At 39.3% G+C, this 21,583-nt stretch overlaps 2 protein-coding genes across 3 annotated transcripts in view; one reads left to right on the forward strand and one right to left on the reverse strand.

Annotated features, from left to right (window-relative positions):
• Positions 1–4,589: 4,589 nt before the first annotated feature.
• LOC107688167 (vitamin D 25-hydroxylase-like) lies at positions 4,590–10,218 on the forward strand. Of its 2 annotated transcripts, XR_001634203.1 has the most exons (6): positions 4,590–4,905; positions 6,489–6,630; positions 7,313–7,942; positions 8,031–8,357; positions 8,443–8,887; positions 9,045–10,218. XR_001634203.1 is itself a non-coding variant. In XM_016485761.1 (5 exons), exons 1-5 carry the CDS (start codon positions 4,666–4,668, stop codon positions 8,622–8,624), a joined length of 1,521 nt encoding a protein of 506 aa, XP_016341247.1. In that variant the 5' UTR covers positions 4,590–4,665; the 3' UTR covers positions 8,625–10,218. The 2 variants fall into 2 exon arrangements, 1 of the variants encoding a protein (XP_016341247.1); XM_016485761.1 differs by having other exon boundaries at positions 8,443–10,218.
• Positions 10,219–11,210: 992 nt separating this feature from the next.
• LOC107688169 (cGMP-inhibited 3',5'-cyclic phosphodiesterase B-like) overlaps positions 11,211–21,583 on the reverse strand; it is a 57,862-nt gene continuing 47,489 nt past the window's right edge. The window contains exons 6-16 of the mRNA XM_016485762.1: positions 21,271–21,490; positions 21,078–21,169; positions 20,814–20,977; positions 20,104–20,238; positions 19,640–19,751; positions 19,365–19,478; positions 16,827–17,026; positions 16,352–16,555; positions 14,410–14,571; positions 14,093–14,330; positions 11,211–13,992 (exon numbers count right to left, since the gene is read on the reverse strand). Coding sequence (XP_016341248.1) covers positions 13,772–13,992; positions 14,093–14,330; positions 14,410–14,571; positions 16,352–16,555; positions 16,827–17,026; positions 19,365–19,478; positions 19,640–19,751; positions 20,104–20,238; positions 20,814–20,977; positions 21,078–21,169; positions 21,271–21,490 — 1,862 coding nt within the window. The 3' untranslated portion in view covers positions 11,211–13,771. The remainder of the gene's footprint in view (positions 13,993–14,092; positions 14,331–14,409; positions 14,572–16,351; positions 16,556–16,826; positions 17,027–19,364; positions 19,479–19,639; positions 19,752–20,103; positions 20,239–20,813; positions 20,978–21,077; positions 21,170–21,270; positions 21,491–21,583) is intronic.

The following is a 21,583-nucleotide window of genomic DNA, read 5'->3' on the forward strand; positions in this document are numbered from 1 at the left end:
TCTCGTCTGTGTGCTTTACTGATCACACACCATCCTTTTATTTAGACTACATACATCTGACTGGGATTGGCAAGCCACCAAGTCACCAAGGACTAACAAGAATGACTGAGACACCTCTGATGGGTATGAGCTGGGCCCATTCAAAACTGCTTACTGCATGTGCAACACTACAGCAAAATGCACTATGCAGGAAAAAAGCTATTTCTGAATCACGGCGTCCTCCATTACTAATTACATTTTCGGCTTCATCTTTGGCTAAAAAATCACAGCAAAGGATTTATTTTCGTTATGTGCCGGTGCTCCTCTGAGGTTCCACTTTCCTTTATTGATTAATCTATGTTGACTGAGATCCATAATAAGATGTGTTTCTTATGGGGGGATATATTGAATGTTCTAGATGTCCTGATTATGTATCACAAACACTGCAGTCTTTGAACAGAATCCTCTGAGACTTGCTGGATTTATCTATCCATACTGATGGAATGGCTCAGTAGAAAACTTCATAGATAATAAGGCCCAAGATACCACAGAATGGAGCGTCATCAATGTGCAAAAACACATTTCTACTGGAAAAACAAAACAGGATGATTTATGATCAAATTAATATGTACTGTTAACACTCTGATACTTCATTCACACATCCTTTAATAGAATAAAAACATCAGAGGTTGGTTTGATTTCTGTTATGCAAAGAAATTTGCTTTGTTTTTCCTCTTCAAACCTATTATGTTCTCAGGACAGCATTTCCCACATTACACAGTTTATAAATATCAGCTCATGCAATTTTTATAGGTTGCAATCAAGATAAAAGGTTTATGCCACTCTGAAGGCACTATTCACTTTTTGCTGAGGCGCTGTTCATTGATAATATATGTAAGACTATTTATTGATTTTTTTTTTTCTTTTGGTTAGTTTTTTGTTGTTCTTTTATTTAGTGATTTTGTGCACTCTGGAAGTGCAAATGTTTTGTGCTGTCTTGAATTCAACTGTTGATTCTTTTGGTTAGTTTTTTGTTGTTCTTTTATTTAGTGATTTTGTGCACTGTGGAAGTGCAAATGTTTTGTGCTGTCTTGAATTCAACTGTTGATTCTGAATTGTTGGTTGGATTAATAGGAAAACAATTTCCTAATTAAATATGAGTAATGCATTACAATATTTATGACGAACTACCGAGTTTTAAATATGAATGATTCTGCAGTGCCTAGCACTTGATAATATCATCAAACCCTTTATATGTTTATAAATGCTTGCATGCATTATACATGGTGCAGAAGCATAATGCTTTTGTTTAAATAATTAAATACGCCCACATCACCTTACAGATAATATAAATGATCACAGTGTATATAATATGTGCTTATAAAATAAACTGCGTGCTATTTTAGATGCCTGTGATGACTTGATAAATGTGCTGAGAACTTGCAGGTCGCTGCTTGGTTAAAATAGCAGAAAAAATGCTGACATGACTGGAGGGGAATTTCAAACCATAAGGTCAAAGTTTGTAGCACAAATCCTACAGTGCCAAAACTGGTTTTACTTCGTTTGCAAAACACACTGTCTCTTTCTCTCACTTGTCATGGAAGGGAGCTGCTGGACTATTGACAAAAGAAATGTTCTGGTCCGGGCGGTCTTTTTTAAGTTCTTTAAAATGTACCATTATCGTAAATCTTTAACTCTCTGTAAAATATTCTTCGGAAATTCAGTCAAACTCACATTATTTATAGTAAATTTAATCAATTCAAATTCACTGATTTCAAAATGTGTAATTTATAGTTTAATGTGCCTTTTACTTGTCAAGGTAGTAGCAATCAAGGACTGACTGTAACACGAGCAAATAGCATTCGAATACGGGCTGTAAAGGAGCGTCTCATTGGTTGGAACTACTGAACGGATACGCGCTTCCTTCAATGAACAAGTCGATCTTTAAAGGAGACATATTATGCCCCTTTTTACAATATGTAACATACGTCTCTGGTGTCCCCAGAATGTGTCTGTGACGTTTCAGCTCAAAATACCCCACAGATCATTTATTATATCGTTTTGAAAATTCCTATTTTGAGTGGAAGCAGAAACACGCTGTTTTTCATGCCTGTCTCTTTAAATACAAATGAGCTGATGCTCCCCGCCCCCTTTTCCAGAATAGAGACGCGCCATTATAGCGTGGACCTGCTAAAAAAAACATCTGTTTTGGTTCTGATTATCATGTTTATCGCGCTGAAATCATATGTTTTAAACCATATTAGTTTAAACTTCTGATATACGGTTTTCTGTGTGCACATCCGAAGCACACGGACAGAAAGCCGCTGTCACAGCATGTGAGTACTAAACTAAGTTCTCATTCACACACAAGTTTACGTTAAAAACACACACGAGTTACAAACAGTCGGTTATGTCTGTGAAGGTAAACAGCTGGGAAATAAATCGCATGTTTATTTTAGATCTGTGTGGCAGCAGCAATATACAGTAAATAAATCAATAGATCCACTGCTCTGTTGTCTGCTCTGAGGCTGGGACTCTAAATAGTGTTCTGTGCTCGTCTGTGCAGCTAATGACAGAACAGTTAGCATGTTTTGCTCAAACTTTCGCCATGTCATTAGAACTGGTACACCATTGTCGCTTGCGAAATCAAAATGACAGCGCTGTGGGTGGAAACTTACAGATTAAGGGGCAGTAATATTATAATGAGATCCCTTTGCAACATCACTGGGGAGTGAAATCAGACACGCTTGTTTTTTCAGACGCTTGCATAAAAAGGCTTACCAAAACAAAGTTACTGGGTTAATCTTTTTCACGTTTCCTTGGTTGGTAGATGCACTAGTGACCTGATTATAGCACTTAAACCCTGGAAAAGTCAGATTTTCACAATATGTTACCTTTACAGTCTGAAGGAGACTAAACTAGATATGTTTATGAATGGAATGAAATAACTGGACATTTTGAACTGTGAATAACTGTTCGTGAATGAAGATCTGCTGACCGACTGAACGAGGGGGGCATGTGGTTTGTTCGCAAGAAACGCTTCGGCGGAACTATGAATGCGTAAAAAATTACATAGGTAGGTCTACTTGTAACTTTTTAATTATGCAAATATTGTATTTTTACAGCTCATAGCATGTTGCAATTCTTGAGGAAAGAATTAAGATTTCCTCTTAAGATTCTTTTTCTGGAGTTTTAAGTGGATTTGTAGCCACATTTGTTGCAGATAAGACTTGTGTCTATGTAGACTGTTGTTTAAAGGTGCAGTAGGAGATCTTGGAAAATGCTAACTTTAGCCTGATAGCACTGAAAGCGAACGTCCCACCCTCCCTGCAATTGCCATCCAAAGCCACGCCCCCTGAACGCATATACACTCACAGACCAGAATACCAGAGACAACATACAATAGGCTACATCAGCAGTTCCCAATTCCAGTCCTTGCACACACTTCACACTTCTCTAGTAAGTTTCGTCTGTGTGTGAAGACGCTGCGCAGCGCAAATCCGTGAATGAATGTTACTACATCAGCCGTTCTCAATTCCAGCCCATGTTCCGAAGAGAAGTAAACCCCTGCTCAGGGAGTAGGGAGCAATGAACATGGTGTAGGGATCATATCGATCGGAACACAGTTCATGCATGTAGCTCACTTCTAACGAGTTGGTTATCTGAATCGGGTGTGTTAACTAAGCGAGACATGCAAAATATGTAGAGCGGGTGGCGCGAGGACTGGAATTGGGAACAGCTGGGCTACATCATGTGTCATTCACCGGTCAGAAAACCTTAAAAGTACTAGAATACCAGGAAGGAAGATCGGGTTGTTGATGCTTGTCTGCCATTCTCGCTCTGTCTGCACAGCGTGCGTGAAACGCGTACACGCCTCACGCACCAGATGCCTGCGCGTGCCCAAAGACAGTTGGACATAGTGGTGTATTAGAGGTAAAAAATGATATAAATACTGTGTTTTAGGACATCAATGTGTCGTCAGCCGTAGGGTTTAATTTGGATTTGTCTGTGCATGTTTTTTTTACTCTCATAGATTTTGTTACCATTGCCATGCATTATAAGACTGATAGACTGCAACGGTTGGACTTAAAAATCATCATATGTGTTCTACTGAAGAAACAAAGTCACCTACATCTTGGATGCCCTGGGGGTAAGCAGATAAACATCAAATTTTCATTTTTGGATGAACTATCCCTTTAATCATTACATGCACTCTCGCTTGTCCCCACCTAGTGGAGCAACGATGTAACCGCAGAGACGGACATTGAATGAATCAGTGAACGAGTCATTTTTGTGGGGGGAGAATAAAAAGATTCGATGAATCAACCATTAGTTCAAAGAAAAGGTTTCCACTGCAAAGTCCTTTTTGGTTTGTATGGGTGGGCGTGGCCACATGTATGTTGCAAGTTACAAAGAATAACGCGCTTGGAAATGTAGCAGTGACGCCTGCCCTAATGAAAAGAAATCGGTCTGAATTCTCGCGATCAATAGTTCTGGCCACCGTTTAATCAAACACAATGCAAGTTAATCCAAAGCGCTCTTTCCGCCAGCCAATCTTAGCCTTTAAGAGGCAGGGGTTATAGAGCAACATGTGCAAGGTGATCTCCCAATACACTGACTGACAGAGAACGGAGCGCTAGAAACTTTTCAGAAAGCACAGATTATCTCAAAGTGTTTGCATCTAAAATGGTATCGATTAAACGGTTGACATCTCTGTTCTCTGTGTCTTGGGAGCAGACGCTCATATGTCTGGGCAGTTTGTTCGTTACACTCTTCATTTTGCTGGTAATTCGCCAGCTCGTAAAGCAGCGGAGACCCCGAGGGTTTCCCCCTGGACCGACACCTTTACCCATGATAGGGAATATTCTGTCCCTAGCCACAGAGCCTCACGTCTACATGAAGAGGCAGAGTGATATCCACGGACAGGTACGGATGACACTTCACTCTCAGTCCTCACTTTCGCTTATTTACTTGCACATAATCACAAAATATAGACAGTAGACTTGTCTGCTTTTAACTTTACGTTTTTGCTTATATTTTTTGTTGCCACGTTTGGTTTTGCTGTTTAAAAAGCGAGTTTAAACCACCACATGATAATTATTATGTATAATAGCGTATTGCATCTTACACCCTGTCTTGTAATGAAAGAAGTTGTCCACAATGGAATCGATCGTTGTTGCGCCCTAAGCAGAGTTTTTCATTTCTGACAAGCTGCAAATATACACTACATATATACACTACCAGTCAAAAGTTTTTTTAACAGTAAGATTTTTAATGTTTGCTCACAGGAATAAATTACATTTCAAAATATATTCAAATGGAAAGCAATCATTTTAAATAGTAAAAATATTCACAATATTACTGCTTTTGCTGTATTTAATGCAGGCTTGGTGAGCAGAAGAGAATTCTTCTAAAAACATAAAAAAATCTTCCTGTTCAAAAACTTTTTACTACTAGTGTATACTATCAGTTGATAACTTCTTACCATAAGAACATTGATTAATAATATTAATAATAATATAGGCTACTTACTGTGTTCTTGAATTTTCAATGTAAAACATGAAGGGTTGTAATAAATTAATAATTTAAATGTTAGTACATAGTAGTTAAAGACACTTTATTTAATTATTATTATTATTATTAAGTGGGAGATAGGGCTGCACGATTATGACAAAAATCATAATTGTCTATTATTCCCTTGAAATTGTAATTGCGATTATTAATTACGATTATCACAATTTACATTGAATGATGTTTATACCATAGTTTGATGCAACTGCATGCCGTATTTTTATATAAAAATAAACAAGCTGAAAACACTCTAACTGAAAATCCTTTAGTGCTTTTCTATAGTAGCCTAGCTATTAAGCCAAATATGTCAAATATACATCGGATTGGTTTCTTCTTTAAATTATATAAAAAAGTAAAAATATGAATGGTATTATAATGTTATCCTACTAAAACTAAAACAATGGAAAACCCCGTAAGATAACATGTAGAAAGAAAAACACATATCTCAAGCGTGCAGAATAACATAAGTGGCCTTTGAACGATTAATTGCCGCTTTGAACGATTACGTAATTGTGGCATCCATAATTGTAACTGCGATTAGAAATTCGATTAATTGTGCAGCCCTAGTGGGAGTCCACTAAAACTAAAGTTCGCCAGTTATTTACTCATTTTACTGCTGAGGTCTCTCATCGAGCTCACAGCTGATTGGTCCGTGTTAGTGAATCACAGCGTTCTCTTCTTGACGCGTCGCGTCGCGAGAGGTGTAGCTGGGGTGCTTGAAAAGAACAAAAGAGTCTTGCATTTGCCGTTGCGTTTTTGGCAGTGCGCCGCAGCACTCAGTTTTGTAGAATGGCCAAGACATGCTGAGTCAGCATGCCTAATTCATTTCCTCACTGTATCCATGAGAGTGAATGTAGCCTTCTAATTATACTCCTTCATTAGTAGAAATATGTTTGGCAGGGGAGTGGATTAATGAATATTGCCATTTTATTATCCAGATTTTCAGTCTAGACCTGGGAGGAATCTCGACTGTTATTCTAAATGGTTATGATGCCATTAAAGAGTGCCTATATCACCAAAGTGAGGTTTTTGCAGATCGTCCATCCCTCCCTTTATTTCAGAAGATGACAAAAATGGGAGGTAAGTGGTTCCTTATAGAATCATTTATTTTAGAATGATTTCCCAGAATAGAGCACTGCAGAATGATCTAGATTAAAGGAATAGTTCACCCAAAAATTAAAGTTTTTTTATTATTATGATTATTCCCTCTCATGTTCTTCTAAACCTCATCACCAACCTCATTATCTTCGGACAACGTTTCACCTACGATGAAGGGTTACTTGCATGTAATTATGCATAATTAAGAGTCATTATAATAGTAAATACATGTAACGTGTAACAAGGACACCTTAAAATAAAGTGTTACCAAATGTTCTATGTGAAAAGAAAAGAAAAATTCCTCTAGCTTTATGTAGAATATGTAACAGCACCCAGGTTTAGAACAACACAAGGGTAAGTGAATTAATTGATTTTTCATTTTTAGTGAACTATTCCTTTAACTATCTGGGTGATTCAGAGAAAAGGCTCTGGCATGGTAATGTATGTCAGAGTTGGGGCAATAGCTAGAGAAGAGCGGACAGTCACACATGAGGTTATCACTTTATCAGTATCGCAGTTCTTGTAATCTGTGTTTAACCCATGAGACTAGTACCGTTTGACTAATCATCTCAGGTTAAACATACAGAAAGTTTATCATTAGATAAACTTTCTTTGTTTCCATATTTAAACCGACATCTCTCAGCATTGTTTGTTCTCTGTCTAGGCCTTCTGAACTGCAAATACGGTCGAGGCTGGATTGAACACCACAAACTGGCCGTGAACTGCTTCCGCTTCTTTGGCAGCGGTCAGCGGATGTTTGGGAGGATTTCTGAGGAGTGCCTGTTTTTTCTCCATGCCATTGACCAGCATCAGGGGAAGCCCTTTAACCCTAAGCATCTCGTGACCAATGCCGTGTCCAACATCACCAACCTCATTATCTTCGGACAACGTTTCACCTACGATGACAGTGATTTTCAACACATGATTGAGATCTTCAGCGAGAATGTGGAGCTGGCAGCCAGTGGCTGGGCTTTCCTGTACAACGCCTTCCCCTGGATGGAGTACGTGCCCTTCGGGAAGCACCAAAAGCTCTTCCGCAACGCCAACAAGGTCTACGACTTCCTTCTGCAAATCATCAAGCGCTTCTCGCAGGATAGGGTACCCCAGTCACCGCAGCATTACATTGATGCTTACTTGGACGAAATGGAGCAGAGCGCCACCGATAAAGCTACATCTTTCTCTCAAGATAATCTCATTTTCTCTGTTGGAGAACTCATCATTGCGGGAACAGAGACTACCACAAATTGTCTGCGCTGGGCTATGCTCTATATGGCTCTGTATCCCAGGATACAAGGTTGGTGCCCACAGAGCAATGGGTATTTTTTCTCGTTTGCATCATTTGAATGTCGTTGCACTAATCATGTTACGTTTTTTCCGTGCAGAAAAGGTCCAAATGGAGATCGATTGCATCCTGAATGGCAGACCACCTGCTCTTGAAGACAAGCAGAGGATGCCGTATGTGGAAGCAGTGCTGCATGAAGTCCTGCGCTTTTGCAATGTCGTCCCACTGGGCATCTTCCGCGCTACGTCTCAAGATGCGGTGGTGCGTGGCTACACTATCCCCAGGGGCACCATGGTCATCACTAACTTGTACTCGGTGCATTTTGATGAGAAGTACTGGAGTGACCCATCCATCTTCTGCCCAGAGCGGTTCCTTGACTGTAATGGCAAATTTGTCCGGCATGAAGCGTTTCTTCCTTTCTCCATAGGTAAACGGCAGATATTTGGGAAATCAGTCAGTCTAGAAGATTTTCGTTGTTCTGATGTATCTGATTTCTGTGTGTTTGTCTTTAGGTAAGCGGCACTGTCTGGGAGAGCAGTTGGCCAGACTGGAGATGTTCTTGTTCTTCACCACGTTGCTCCAGAGGTTCCATCTTCAGTTCCCCGAAGGCTTTATTCCAAGCCTCTCTCCGAAACTAGGCATGACACTTCAGCCTCGACCGTACTCCATATGTGCCATCAGGAGACAGCAGTAAATCTTGCCCCATGAGCTCTGGAACACATGCACTCACCTCAGGGGATCCTACTAAGAAACGCAAACGGCAGAGCAGTTCCCTGTCTTAAATTCCATCAGCGGGGAATACTGACCTCTGATATTGACTTGTTAAATTCTCAGAACGTGTCCTCCATAGTTTCACAGAACCCAGCCTGAGAGTGATAAGAGTACTGCTACAGAACACATGCTCGGGAGAGCAAAGAATGAGCACATGTGTGTTACCCAACGAGAATGTACATGAGGGTATCAAGATAAATGTAGCATGTATCTTTCATAACTTGAACCAATAAGTGTACTGTGTAGCAAACCGAACGTTGTGCTTGTCAATATGAGAAGAGCTTTTGTGTCAGTGATTGACAGGGTTTAACTCTATAATGATTTTGAGGTCTGTCTTTTCCAGCATTCCTTGAATTCCCCCATTTCTGGAGTCGGGCAAGTGAGAGGAGAACAGTTCCCTTTCCCAGAAAGTTTTGGAAATGCTTCATGACTCCCATTGGTTTAATGCCATATATCATTTCTGCAATAACGGCCCTGTCCCTAGTTTATCTCCGTGGAAAGAGACTGTCGTGAAACTTGAGCTGCAATATTTCTGACAGAAAAAAAATGGTGCTTTCATGAAAAGCTGGACTCCAATATACATTTTATAGCTCAATATTATTTTTAGTTCACTTTTAACAAGTTTATTTTTGCATGTTGTGATAAAAAAAAAAGAAAAACCTGACAAAAAATTGTATACAATAAAGACAAAATAAGCCTTAATTTTGCGAGTTCCTAAGCTTTCTGTCTGCGACCTCTTTCAACTGTGCTGGAATTTTCCAAAGCCAATTATACACCATATAAAGCTGGAAAAAGGAGCATATAGATAGAAACCTCAAGATTTCCTGAGTGACTCGTGTAGTTGTACCAGTTGGTTTGGCACATATCAAAAATGAATGATTTTCAATGGCATTTTTTTTTTTTTTTTGCTCTGCTAAGTGTTTGTTGATTGTGAACCTATGTAATATCTTATTTTGCTTCTGCAGTGCCTTCAAAGCCCCCATGTTGTCACTGTAAAAACATTTACAGGCTAAAAAAATCTTTCCGGTCTGTGTCGTCTAAACTGCACAGGACCGGAAAACTCATTTAAAAGTGGAGCGACGGGTAGGGGCATTGTTGCTTTGGGTAAGCTGTCACAGAGATGCTGTCATCTGAAGAGATAAGGCTGGCCTTTCATACGACCCACACTTGGGGACTCGTCATCCGCCGACTGTCATCTTACAGGCAGTTCCTCCCAGGAGAACACTTGGGCTTTCATCTGAGCACGAAGGAAACATGCAACTCGATGATGCTCAGTAGCACTCTTAGATAATGTCAAAAACATGTTGCATCATAGAGATAATTCTGAAGGGTGAAGACATTCTGCTTGTGTTTGGACATCTCTTAATAGGTGAAAGGTCATACCTGGATAATGTGGTTTGCGCAAGTATTATGATTCTACTATTAACAAGACCAGGGGTTTTCAAATGTTTTGATGGCAAGGATACCCAACAATTTTGATCCCTTAGGGACCCTGAGAATTTTTCATGTATACAAAAAAATGATCAGTAGAAAAGTAAAATTGTTAAAGTCAATTGTCAAAAGCATTTTCAAGATAAAAATAAAAATTCCTTTAATATGCTGTACACTTAAAACATAAATTCTTTCCTCATAAGTAGACAAGAGTATCTGAGAATTATGTTATGTATATATTTTTATGTCTTTGATAAGCTGTCAACTCATTTTTTAAATCGAAAAATGTTTACTTTCGAGTTCACAGCTCAAGCTAAAAAAAAGTATAGTTTTGTGGGGGAAAATACAAACTACATCAAATCAAATGTGTGGGGTCAGTACATTTTTAAAGAAATGAATACTCGTCAAGGATTAAAGCGATCAAAAGTGACCCTAAAGATGTTTATAATCTTCATAATATTCTATTCATGAAAGGATCCTGCTTTGTGGTTTTCACAAAAATATAACGCAGCGTAGCCGTGTTGAGGTAAATGTTTCTTGAGCACTAAATCAGCATATTAAAATGATTTCTGAAGGATCATTTGACACTGAAGACTGGACTAATGACTGCTGAAAAAGTTTATAAAGTGAATTTACAATATTTCACCATGTTTTTGTTCATGTATTTATGGAGCCTCAGTGAACAAAACATGCAGATTTTTTCTTACCGTTTAAAAACTAGTACTGTCAATAGATTTCATTAATATCATAAGTGCAAACATCGACTTCCCTGACGGCTCTAACAGCCTTAGAATACGTTCCCTGACGCCCCTAAAATACATTTTTTCATTCCTTTTTTTTTTTTTTGCATGCCCATTTTCACACACTAATTTGAAAACCCCGGACTTAGAACAGGCAAGTACACAGAAGACAAAAAAAATGACACAGACAGGCAGAAATCAATTGAGAGAGAGAGAGTGAAACTCTTGTTCTTTCACACACTAATTTGAAAACCCCGGACTTAGAACAGGCAAGTACACAGAAGACAAAAAAAATGACACAGACAGGCAGAAATCAATTGAGAGAGAGAGAGTGAAACTCTTGTTCAGGGATGGTGCTTTTATGACAGCTATAAATAATAACAAAAAAGTCAGTTCTCCCCACAACCCTGAAAAGGCTGAATGGTTACATCAGACATTGCCATCTAAATGCTACATAAAAAAGTGAATGCCATCGTAAAGTTACTGATGACAGGAACATCGGAGGTTACTGTGGTGCGACGAACCCCCAAAAGTGAGATACCACAGTTGAGCAAGTGGTCAACACGAGGGGATGGGGGTGCTGTGATGCTCTGATCCACCGTCACCCTGCTTGGCAATCTGTTTGAGCCCAGCCGGGCTGAGCTCAGTGAAGTGGAGGGGAGGGTGGACGAACTGAGCCACACTGGAGTCCCGGATCCAAGAACTGATGAACACACAGTCTGGACAGAAAAAGAGAAAGACCACAAGCTGCTTTGGGTGCGCACAAGCCCCCAACACAGAACACACCCTGAGCACAGGCCAAAAAAGTGACTAATGAACAAACCCACAAAGGGAGACAGAGACAGGGAGGCATCCGGCATCACCACCAGCTTTAGAAATTAGGGGCTTTCGGCAAAAGAGTGGTTATGGGCAGGAACAAAAGACAGTGCACCCAAAAAACAACAACCAACAAACTGAAAAACACAACACCCAAACACATCCACATCTGTAAATAGCATTAGATTAAAAAAAAAAAAAAACTCCTGAAACAAGATGATAATTACATGGTCTCAATGTACATTATATGTCAGCTGTATGTAGAAAACAGACGCATTGTTGATTAATTAAAAAATATATAATATAATATATATATTTATATATGCAAGTATTCTTTCTGTGCAGAGGTTAAACACTTGTTTGGTAGTAAAATGTGCACATGTATATCTTTTTTTTTACTCTTAAATAAACTAGCTTGATTTACACTGCCTACTTGAGAACTTTCCTCTACAGAGACAAAATGAGTTTTTGTTGAGGTGAGGCAGACCGAGAGAGAGAAAGAGACCCGGGTTCATCTCCGCCTCCCCGTCCTCCCCTCATTATTCTAATTGAATGCCTAGAGTTCTTGCTTGAGACAAAAAAATATATAGAACTATTAGTATTAAACTTGCCTTATGATGAAGAATAAGAAAATACAAAGGAAAAAAAGTACAGCTTTCAAGGTGAAACCCTGGATTCCTTGAAAATTAACTGGCCGGATTTTGCGTTTGGCAATAATTAAAGTACAAGCATGTTCAAATAATGCCAAACATGAAGTTACCCCCAAAAGCAATGTTTAGTCTATGACATGCATGCTAACGCAAACATTTAGTTTTCAGTTAACTTCCCTGGCTCCCAATTCTTATCAGGGGGTCTTTGAAAAAATAAACATGGATATACTGGTCTGGAGCAGATGATAAGGATGGGGGTTAATATGTAGGACACTGCACTTTGGGGGAGCATCTTTTGTTGTTAGCGACTTTCAAGCTATTCATACAAAAAATAAACTTTTTTTTTTTGTCCCACCTCTGAAAAGAATGTTCGACGTGCAAGTTGAAATTGCAGAATTAAATTTTCGCAAAAAACAAGGATCAATCCTTCACATGAATCCTGAGTAACCGTGAAAAAATATATCTATTTAAACGTAAAAAAGGAGAAACGTCCCTTCATTTGAACAACATTCCTGTCCCATTTGCGATGCTTTTAAACACAGACGGACTTTACAGAGAACGACTGGCAACTCAGCGTTCCTGAAGAGGAAAAAGGGGGAGCCGGGGGACACCACAAATGGAAAAAAAGAAAGAAACAACCTTACAAACAACAAATGCAAACAAAAAACTGCAAGAAGGTGATCAACATGAATCAAAAGCATCCAAAACGATGCAGAAGTCAGGTCATTTTTCAGTCAAAATGTCAACATTTCCACTTGTCCTAATGACTGTTCAGTAATACAGTGTTTATGTCGCCAGCATGAATTGGGGACTGCACATACAGTGCAGCGTGCATAGCCCATTTTCTGGACCACAAGAAAAATAAAAACAAACAATATTTTATATATATATATTTTTTTTTTTAAAGTTCAGACAGGCACATTTTGACACTGAGCCTGAAACGGCTTCAGTCGTAGTCTTTCTATGTTTTTGAACTGTTCGCTTTGGTAACGGGTGTCAATTGCGTCATTGTCTTTTTTGTGTCCTTTTGGACTTAAGTACCTACGGGAGAGTTAAGAGCTCTACGTTCTAGGCCAGGGAACCATGGGATGGCACGATTCTCCCCTGCCTGTGTTCTTCTCCGTCTGGTTTTAATCTCACAACACGATTCGGTGTCTTCAAAGCTCTGTTCGTTCTCCGCTGCTTCTCCATGGGGTGAAAGTGCATAGGAGTGGGGTTCCCACCAAAGGGTCCTCTCACAGTAGTAAGGCCTTTTTTTCAACACAATGTGAACTGCATTAGCTTCAGAGTGTCGGCACAGTGACGAATTTCAGCGCGGGGAGATCCGCTAGGGTCTTCCTCTGGGTGTCAATGTGTGTGTTTGTGTAGGTGAAGGAGAGGGACGGGTCGTTTAAGCCCCTCGGTGAGCTTCGTTGCTTGTCCTTCTCCTCTTGCTACTGCCGTTCCTCCTCCTCGGCCTCCTCTTGAATGACCTGGATGTCGTCGGAGGAGGTGGTGGTGGACGGAGGAAGGCTGGGGCTCTTGGATTGCTGCTGCTGAGTCTCCAGCTCTTTGGCCTTCTCCTCTTCTTCGATGGTCTTCTTCCACACCTTGTGGTTCTCTGTTAAGTGCTGCATGATGCTGCAGAATAACCGACGTTGACCCTTCCTCCTCTCTGTAAGGAAAACTACTCGATTAGTGTGTGCGATACCTAAGTACTAAATTAAAATCTAAACACAAATGGTCTATCTTTTTACAGAACTGTATATTCATACTTGGTTCAAGATCCTCGTCCAGTTCTTCATCTTCCGTTTCAATGTCTTCTGTTTCTTCTTCATCGTCTGAGCCCTCCTCGTCAATCCAGTATCCCGGCAGCAGGCCGGCAGCATCGTAGGAGTTACAAAGAGGCCCGACGATGTGCGTGATAAAAGACTCCTGCAGCTTTGCTAACTGTGGTGCCGAGCGATCCATGAAAGGGCTGATGGGTAATCCTAGAGTGGCTTCTTCATCACCCTGAAAAGGCGGAAATGCACAAATGTTGATCTCAAGCTGCTGTATGTTGTGTAAGTTATGTGAAGAGAATAGGACATACCTGCTCATAAAACTCATTGACGATACCCTCTGTCCATTTGAGGTGAAGGCTGCGTTCTTTGGCTGGCCCATTGATATCTGCCAGCTTAATGCACACTTGGCACACTAACAACCTGTCATTTTCATTAGTCCAGTCGATGCCTGGACTATTCACATCATTAACCTGTAAAAAAAAAAAAGGATCAATCAGAGGATTAACCTAAAAATAGCACAACTTTCTGCAGTAGGCATGTTCAGGAGATATGTATTAAATTATACATGTTTAAACAGACTACTGGTCAAAATTTAGAATAAAGAAGTTTTAATGTTTTTGAAAGAAGTCTCTTATGCTCACCATGGTTACGTTTATTTGATCAAAAACACATTGTGAAATATTACTGCAATTTACAAATAACATTTAAAAATATGATTACAATTTAATATAACTGTTTTCTATTTGAATATATATAAAACGTCATTTATTCCTGTGATGGCAACGCTGAATTTCCAGCAGTCATTACTCCAGTCTTCAGTGTCACCTGATCCTTCAGAAATCATTCTAATATGCTGATTTGGTGCTCGAGAAACATTTCTTATCAATGTGGGATGTTTTTGTTGCTTAATATTAAGATTAAAAATGTTCAACTAAGTTCATCAAAAGTGACAGAAAATACATTTTGTAATGGTATAAAAGATTTCTATTTCAAATGAGTGCTGTTCATCAAAGAATCGACCAAAATTTTAAGAAGCAAAAACTGATTTCAACATTGATAAAAGCTATTATTAATAATTGAGCGATTTTTGTTATTATTATTTTGCAAATGTTTTTCCATGTCTGGCCATGTTGATTCCTTTAGTTGAAAGGTTTAATTAACCTAGTTCTATATGGGTGCAAGGTGCTGACTAGAGGTTGACATTACTTATAATCATTGAAAAAATAAAATAACATTGATCGGCAAATTAAAGGAGACCTATTATGCTCCTTTTTACAATATGTAATATAAGTTTCAGGTGTCCCCAGAATGTGTCTGTGAAGTTTCAGCTCAAAATACCCCACAGATCATTTATTATAACATTTTGAAAATGCCTATTTTGAGTGGAAGAAACAAGCTGTTTTTGTGCATGTCTCTTTAAATGCAAATGAGCTGCAGCTCCCCACCCCCTTTTCCAGAATAGGGCTGTGCCTTTACAGCTCCTTGCGCCGATACTCTGCTAAAAACATCTATTTGCTTTTAAATATCATGTCTATTGAGCTGAAATCATGTTTTAAACCATATTAGCTTCAACTTCTGATATACAGCTTTCTGCTAAACTAAGTTATCTTTCATGTCTTATTGCGACTTAAACTGTCAAATACACAGAAGTTTGTTAAAAACACACAAGTTATAACAGTTATAACATAACAGTCGGTTATGTCTGTGAAGGTAAACAGATGAGAAAGAAATCGCATTTTTATATTAGATCTGTGTGGCAGCAGCATAATAAACAGTAAATAAATCAATAAATCCATTGCTCTCTTGTCTCCTTTGAGGCTGGGACTCTAAACAGTGTTCTGTGCTCGTCAGTGCAGCTAAAGACAGAACGGTTAGCATGCTTTGCTCGAACTTTCACCATGGCGTTCGAACTGGTACACCATTGTCACACAATGGTGGCGCCGTGGGTGGAAGCTGGCAGATCAAGGGGTGGTAATATTATAATAAGATCCCCTTTCTACGACACAGGGGGAGCGAAATCTGGTTTACTGGGTTGTTCTTTATCACATTTTCTGGGTTGGTAGATGCACCGGGGACCCAATCATAGCACTTAAACACGTAAAAAGTCAGATTTTCATGATATGTCACCTTTAAAAATCAGTAGTTTAGAGTTGGTCTGATTTATTATATCAACCACAAAAAGCTATTGCGCTTGTTATTGACTACTGATATTGGTTGTTGATAGCATATCAATGCACCCCTACTACTGACCTTGGAATTAAACTCTGCTAGGAAGTCAAAGTGCTTCTTTAGGTCTGTTGCGAGGATGGCCTCGATGACTAGGAACCGAAAACGCTTAAACTCAACGTGGTCCAAACTGCACAGGAAGTTGAACTCCGGCTGGGAAAGAAACAGGCTCCAGGCAGAGGCTGCATGGTGGTTCTCCAAAACTGAACGGTCATTATACAACACCGCCTGTGTGAGAGTGTGGAGAGGTGGAAATAGGGAAAGAAAGATTAAGAAAAGAAGAGGGAAACATAGTGTGCATCTTGAGTCAAGAGGTTCCTTGCTCTGATTACAAAAGCATATGCTTCTGATAAAAGATGGGCTGGTTTCACTTCTTGACACAACAGTGTGAAAACTAGATCAAATAGCCAAGACTTCTAATGATCTATTCAGAACTAAATTAACTATACAAATTCGAAGGTTCTTCTAAACTACAATTTGGGCATTACTCATTACTTACCTGAGGAGCGTTAGTGGCTACAAGAAAGGCATTTGTGCGCCCAGGGTGATCATAGTCATGCATAGCAGCTGCTACATATAGTGCCATGAGTTCCAGCGCTGGGATATTCCAGGCCAGACAGCCGTAACTGTCATCCGAGAATGAGGAACTTCTGGACGTGGCATATGCCACCCTGCCTGGGGAAATTCCACTGTCCGAATCTAATAAATACAAAGAGTGACCATGCAAGAAGAGTGGTGAAACAATATTGCACATCCTTTCCAGGTGACAGTCCATTTCAAAATCAATACAGTGTCTTACATAACGACCTAGATGACACATGCAATCTTTTATGAGCTTGCTTTATTTTAAATGTGAATTAGCCAATAGTTTACTATTTAAATTATCAGCTAATCACATGTGATAGCGATTAGCTGATAATCATGGTATGGCTAACAACTGATAAATGGCTGATTTTAAAATTCTATTTGCTAGTATTTTTTCTAAATACATTTTAAATACTAAATACTAAAGCAATTTCTTTAAATGCTATAAGTGAATTTATTTAGACATTACAACATTACAATATGTGCCCCTGGACCACAAAACCAGTCTTAAGCCGCTGGGGTATATTTGTAGCAATAGCCAAAACTACATTGTATGGGTCAAAATTATCGATTTTTCTTTTATGCCAAAAATCATTAGGATATTAAGTAAAGATCATGTTCCATGAAGATATTTAGTAAATTTCCTACCATACATATATTAAAACATAGCAGTAATATGCATTGCTAAGGACTTCATTTGGACAACTTTAAAGGCAATTTTCTCAATATTTAGATTTTTTTGCACCTTCAGATTCCAGATTTTCAAATAGTTGTATCTCGGCTAAATATTGTCCTATCCTAACAAACATCAATAGAAAGCTTATTTATTCAGCTTTCAGATTATGTATAAATCTCAATTTAAAAAAAATTGACCCTTATGACTGGTTTTGATGTCCAGGGTCACATATACAGTAATGGAAATTAATTCTGAGCTCTGCTTAAGATAACAGTAAACAGTTTTATTAAATTATTAGTGTTTTTAAAGATTAATTTGACAGGAATTAAAGGGATAGTTTACCCCAAAAATTTTAATTTTGTCATCATTCACGCACCATCATGTCGTTCCAAACCTGTATGAGTTTCTTTATTATGTTGACCATAAAAGAAGATATTTTGAAGAATGCTGGTAATCAAACCGCTGACGGTCCCCATTGACTTCCCTTCCATAGTATTTCTTTCCCTACTATGGACGTCAGTGGGGACCAACAACTGTTTGGTTCTTCAAAATTCTTCAAAATATCTTCTTTTGTGTTGAACAAAGAAACTTAAACAGGTTTGGAATGACATAAGGGTGAATAATTGATGACAAAATTAAAATTTTTGGCAGAACTATCACTTTAAGATTGCAGTAAAAGTAATCTGTCAAAATCAGGGGGAATGGGAATGTAAAATGCAGAATATATCCAATTTAGATACCTGAAATAAAATAAAAAAAATCTCTAATATCAGACAATAATCAATATGTAACCATACACAAATGCAGCATTTATGTATGAAACCTATTTATAAAATTTAATTCATCATAATCCTCAAAAAAAACATGTAGATTAAATGAGAAATTGTTATAAAAGTAAATATACACTCTATATACACACAAATACACTCTATACACAATTATATAAATTGTTCTGCAAATGAAACACTTGCCAAACACATACACACACACACACACACATATATATATATATATATATATATATATATATATATATATACACGTCAAGATCTGTGCAGTAATGTTCAGAGAAGTTTTTTTTTAATTCCTTGTGCATTATTTCTTCGCTGCTAATTCAAACTTGCACAGGCCTAAAGAAGTCACTAATGAAATAAGAGAACCAAACACTGCCAAGAGGCTGCAATTAAGCTGACTGTTTTAACAGCAAACCAAATATTCTGAAACCGTACTCCATCTCTTTCACAAAGATTTTTGAATATTTTGCAACTCTGTATTTGAGCCAGCTAGTGAAGTCACTGGTCTCAGTGTGATTCAACACCTCTGCCTGCCAGAGCTGGCTGCTGCGTGGAACAGCAGCAGAGTGACTCAGAGTCAACTCCATTTGAGAAATTACAAATTACAAAGGCTTAAAATAAGCCTCGGACATGCTGAGCCAGCAGCCACCTCAGATCTCAATCGCAATAGAGGATCTCTTATCGGACAGCATTTGCGCCGCTGGCTGGAATAACGAAGACCGGGCAGCGGCGATGGCCTCTAATTTATTTCCAATGGATCAGGAGGTATGCTAGATATAATTAGAGACAGGACTGACGATACAGATGCTCTAACCTGAATCTGTCCATCATGTACTCCATATTACCATTTTATCCAGTGCCTTAACTAAGGGCACAATGATGGTACATCATGAATCGGCCATTGTGGGATTTGAACCTACAACCTACAGTTACCAGTCTACTTGATGCCAAACTATACTGGAGTGTGAGTGTACAGATGTACCTGTATCACTTCCTGTGACATGCTCATTATGGATCTGCTGAAAGCCTGGGATGGACCGGGTGGTAAGATACCACACCGCATGAAGGACGTCAGTGGCATGGACACGGTTGTGATCTGAAGGAAGAACAGAAAATAGCGCTTCACTGGAATTGTTTCCAACCGTTCTCAGCTTCACAAGACCCAAATCTTCACTGTGCTCCAATTCGAGAAATACCGGAACAATTCTAACCCAGTTTTCAAGTTTAACTTCAAACAAGATTTTTTTTTATTCTCACAGGGGATGTCACGATAGCCGTTCTCCAGAGCGTAAAAGTACGTCATGAATTCCCGCACAGGGATTTTGAAGATTTCGAACAGACCCGTGTCCTGGAACAAAGTGTACGCCACCTGAGAGAATGTAACAAACAGAACTTCATTAAGACAAGACAAGCAGTGAGCCATCGAGTCCCTGCAGATTCATGTTTACTTGCACGGAGTACTGAGAAGGACCACTCGTACGCATTACATTCAGCTAAATCTATGAAATGCCAGTCACATCAGATCAGACAATAAAAGTGTGTAATTACGTGGATTTAACTAAACGGGAATGGTTTTAATTAGCTAAAAGAGAACAATGTTTTCCACCAAAGTAAAAAAAAAAAAAACAAACTCTCAATTGCATTTTCCCAAAACTCAGGCCTTTTATTAGCTTAATAATTTCAACAGGATCTTTTAATACTTAGAGGTACAAAGCACTAACATAGCTGAGAATCCTGCCAGTCTTTCCTCCCGTCATCTCCATCAGCTCAAAGATCTGGAAGTTCCAGGTGTTGATCCTTTCCATGAGTGCTTCATGGTCCACTAGCGTAGAGTCCAACCTAAACTCCTCGTCTCCCTACCAGAGATCAATCACAGTCAGCTGACAGTAGGTAGAAGGTGTTGCAGTAATCTCAGCTTAGTCTTGCAGGAAAAAGTCATGCTTAGCATCTTTTCCAGAGATAACAATGTAAGGCTTTTACTAAGTCAGCTAATTTATGTTGTCCTCACGGGCTCTTACTGTAGACCCCTTTGAGCAGAAAGGGTTTGCAGAGAGATCCACTCAAGATTCACAGCTATAAATCCAGCAACCACATAATAATGCAAAAGCATGGGAATGCAAATAAGCACTCTGCTTCTAAACTCCACTCGGCTTGTTCAACAGCTGGCCACTTTAACAACTGCCAGATTGGCCAATAAAAGGAGTAGGAGAGCGGTGGAATCAAGACGAGGGCATTTCAGGTTACGTGAAAGAAAAGCTCTTCTCTTGCGGGGCTTTCTTAGGCGAAACAGCACTACATAAATTAAAATTACTCATCCACAAGCAACACTGGATCTTTATTTCAGTTCCTGAGGCAATGTTTTAGACATTAATAAAATGAAACCATGCGGGGATAAAGTGTACATGTAGTTCAGCATGTGTGTGTGCTCTACCTCAGGATCCAATGAGGACTGCTTTGTACTGGAGGTCTGTTCCTCTCCCTCAGGCTGGTTATTTAGTTTTTCCCCTGCTGTGTCTGCAGTCCTCTCCTCCTGAGACTCTGCCTCTAAGCTCTCCTCTCGGATCAAGTTTTCCCCACCATACTCCGCTCCTTCAGCTAAGAAAGCGAGCAAAAACATCATTTTGAGTAATAAACCTAAGGATGGAATCAGGAATGACTCTGTTGTGATAAATGGCATTAATGTTATTAACTTTACCTGAGCGTGTTCTTTGCATCTCATTGGCTGTTGCATGATGGCCCTCACCCACCTCCATGCTAGCCACACCTTTTATCATCTGTCGGCCACAACTACAAAAAGAAAAAAAAGAAAAAGAAAAAAAAAGAATTAATTATGTCGTTTATGAGGTACAACCTAACTGCGAGGAGAAGGGTTCTAGATGTTACAGTACCTGGTGCAAAAGGGGGCCGAGGAGGGACCTCGATACTGCTGCTGGAAATCAGGTGAGCTCAGCGTGTAGCCCAGTGGTTTGTGCAGGTTGACACTGGGCTTGGTGAGGAAATCAGCAGTGTCTGGGAACTCCACTGGAGAGCGTGTAACCAGAGAGGAGCTGGGAGCAGCAGGGGGACTGTGACTCGGGGTGCTGACGGGACTCAGGCTGGGAGAAGCACCTATAGACATGAAAATCAATATCTACTCATTTATCCAAAAATACATTTTAAAAAATGTAATTCATACAAAAAAGATCAAGTACATTCCTGCTA

This window comes from Sinocyclocheilus anshuiensis, unplaced genomic scaffold (assembly GCF_001515605.1).
Source record: "Sinocyclocheilus anshuiensis isolate Anshui unplaced genomic scaffold, SAMN03320099.WGS_v1.1 scaffold529, whole genome shotgun sequence".
NCBI classification, from domain to species: Eukaryota; Metazoa; Chordata; class Actinopteri; order Cypriniformes; family Cyprinidae; genus Sinocyclocheilus; species Sinocyclocheilus anshuiensis.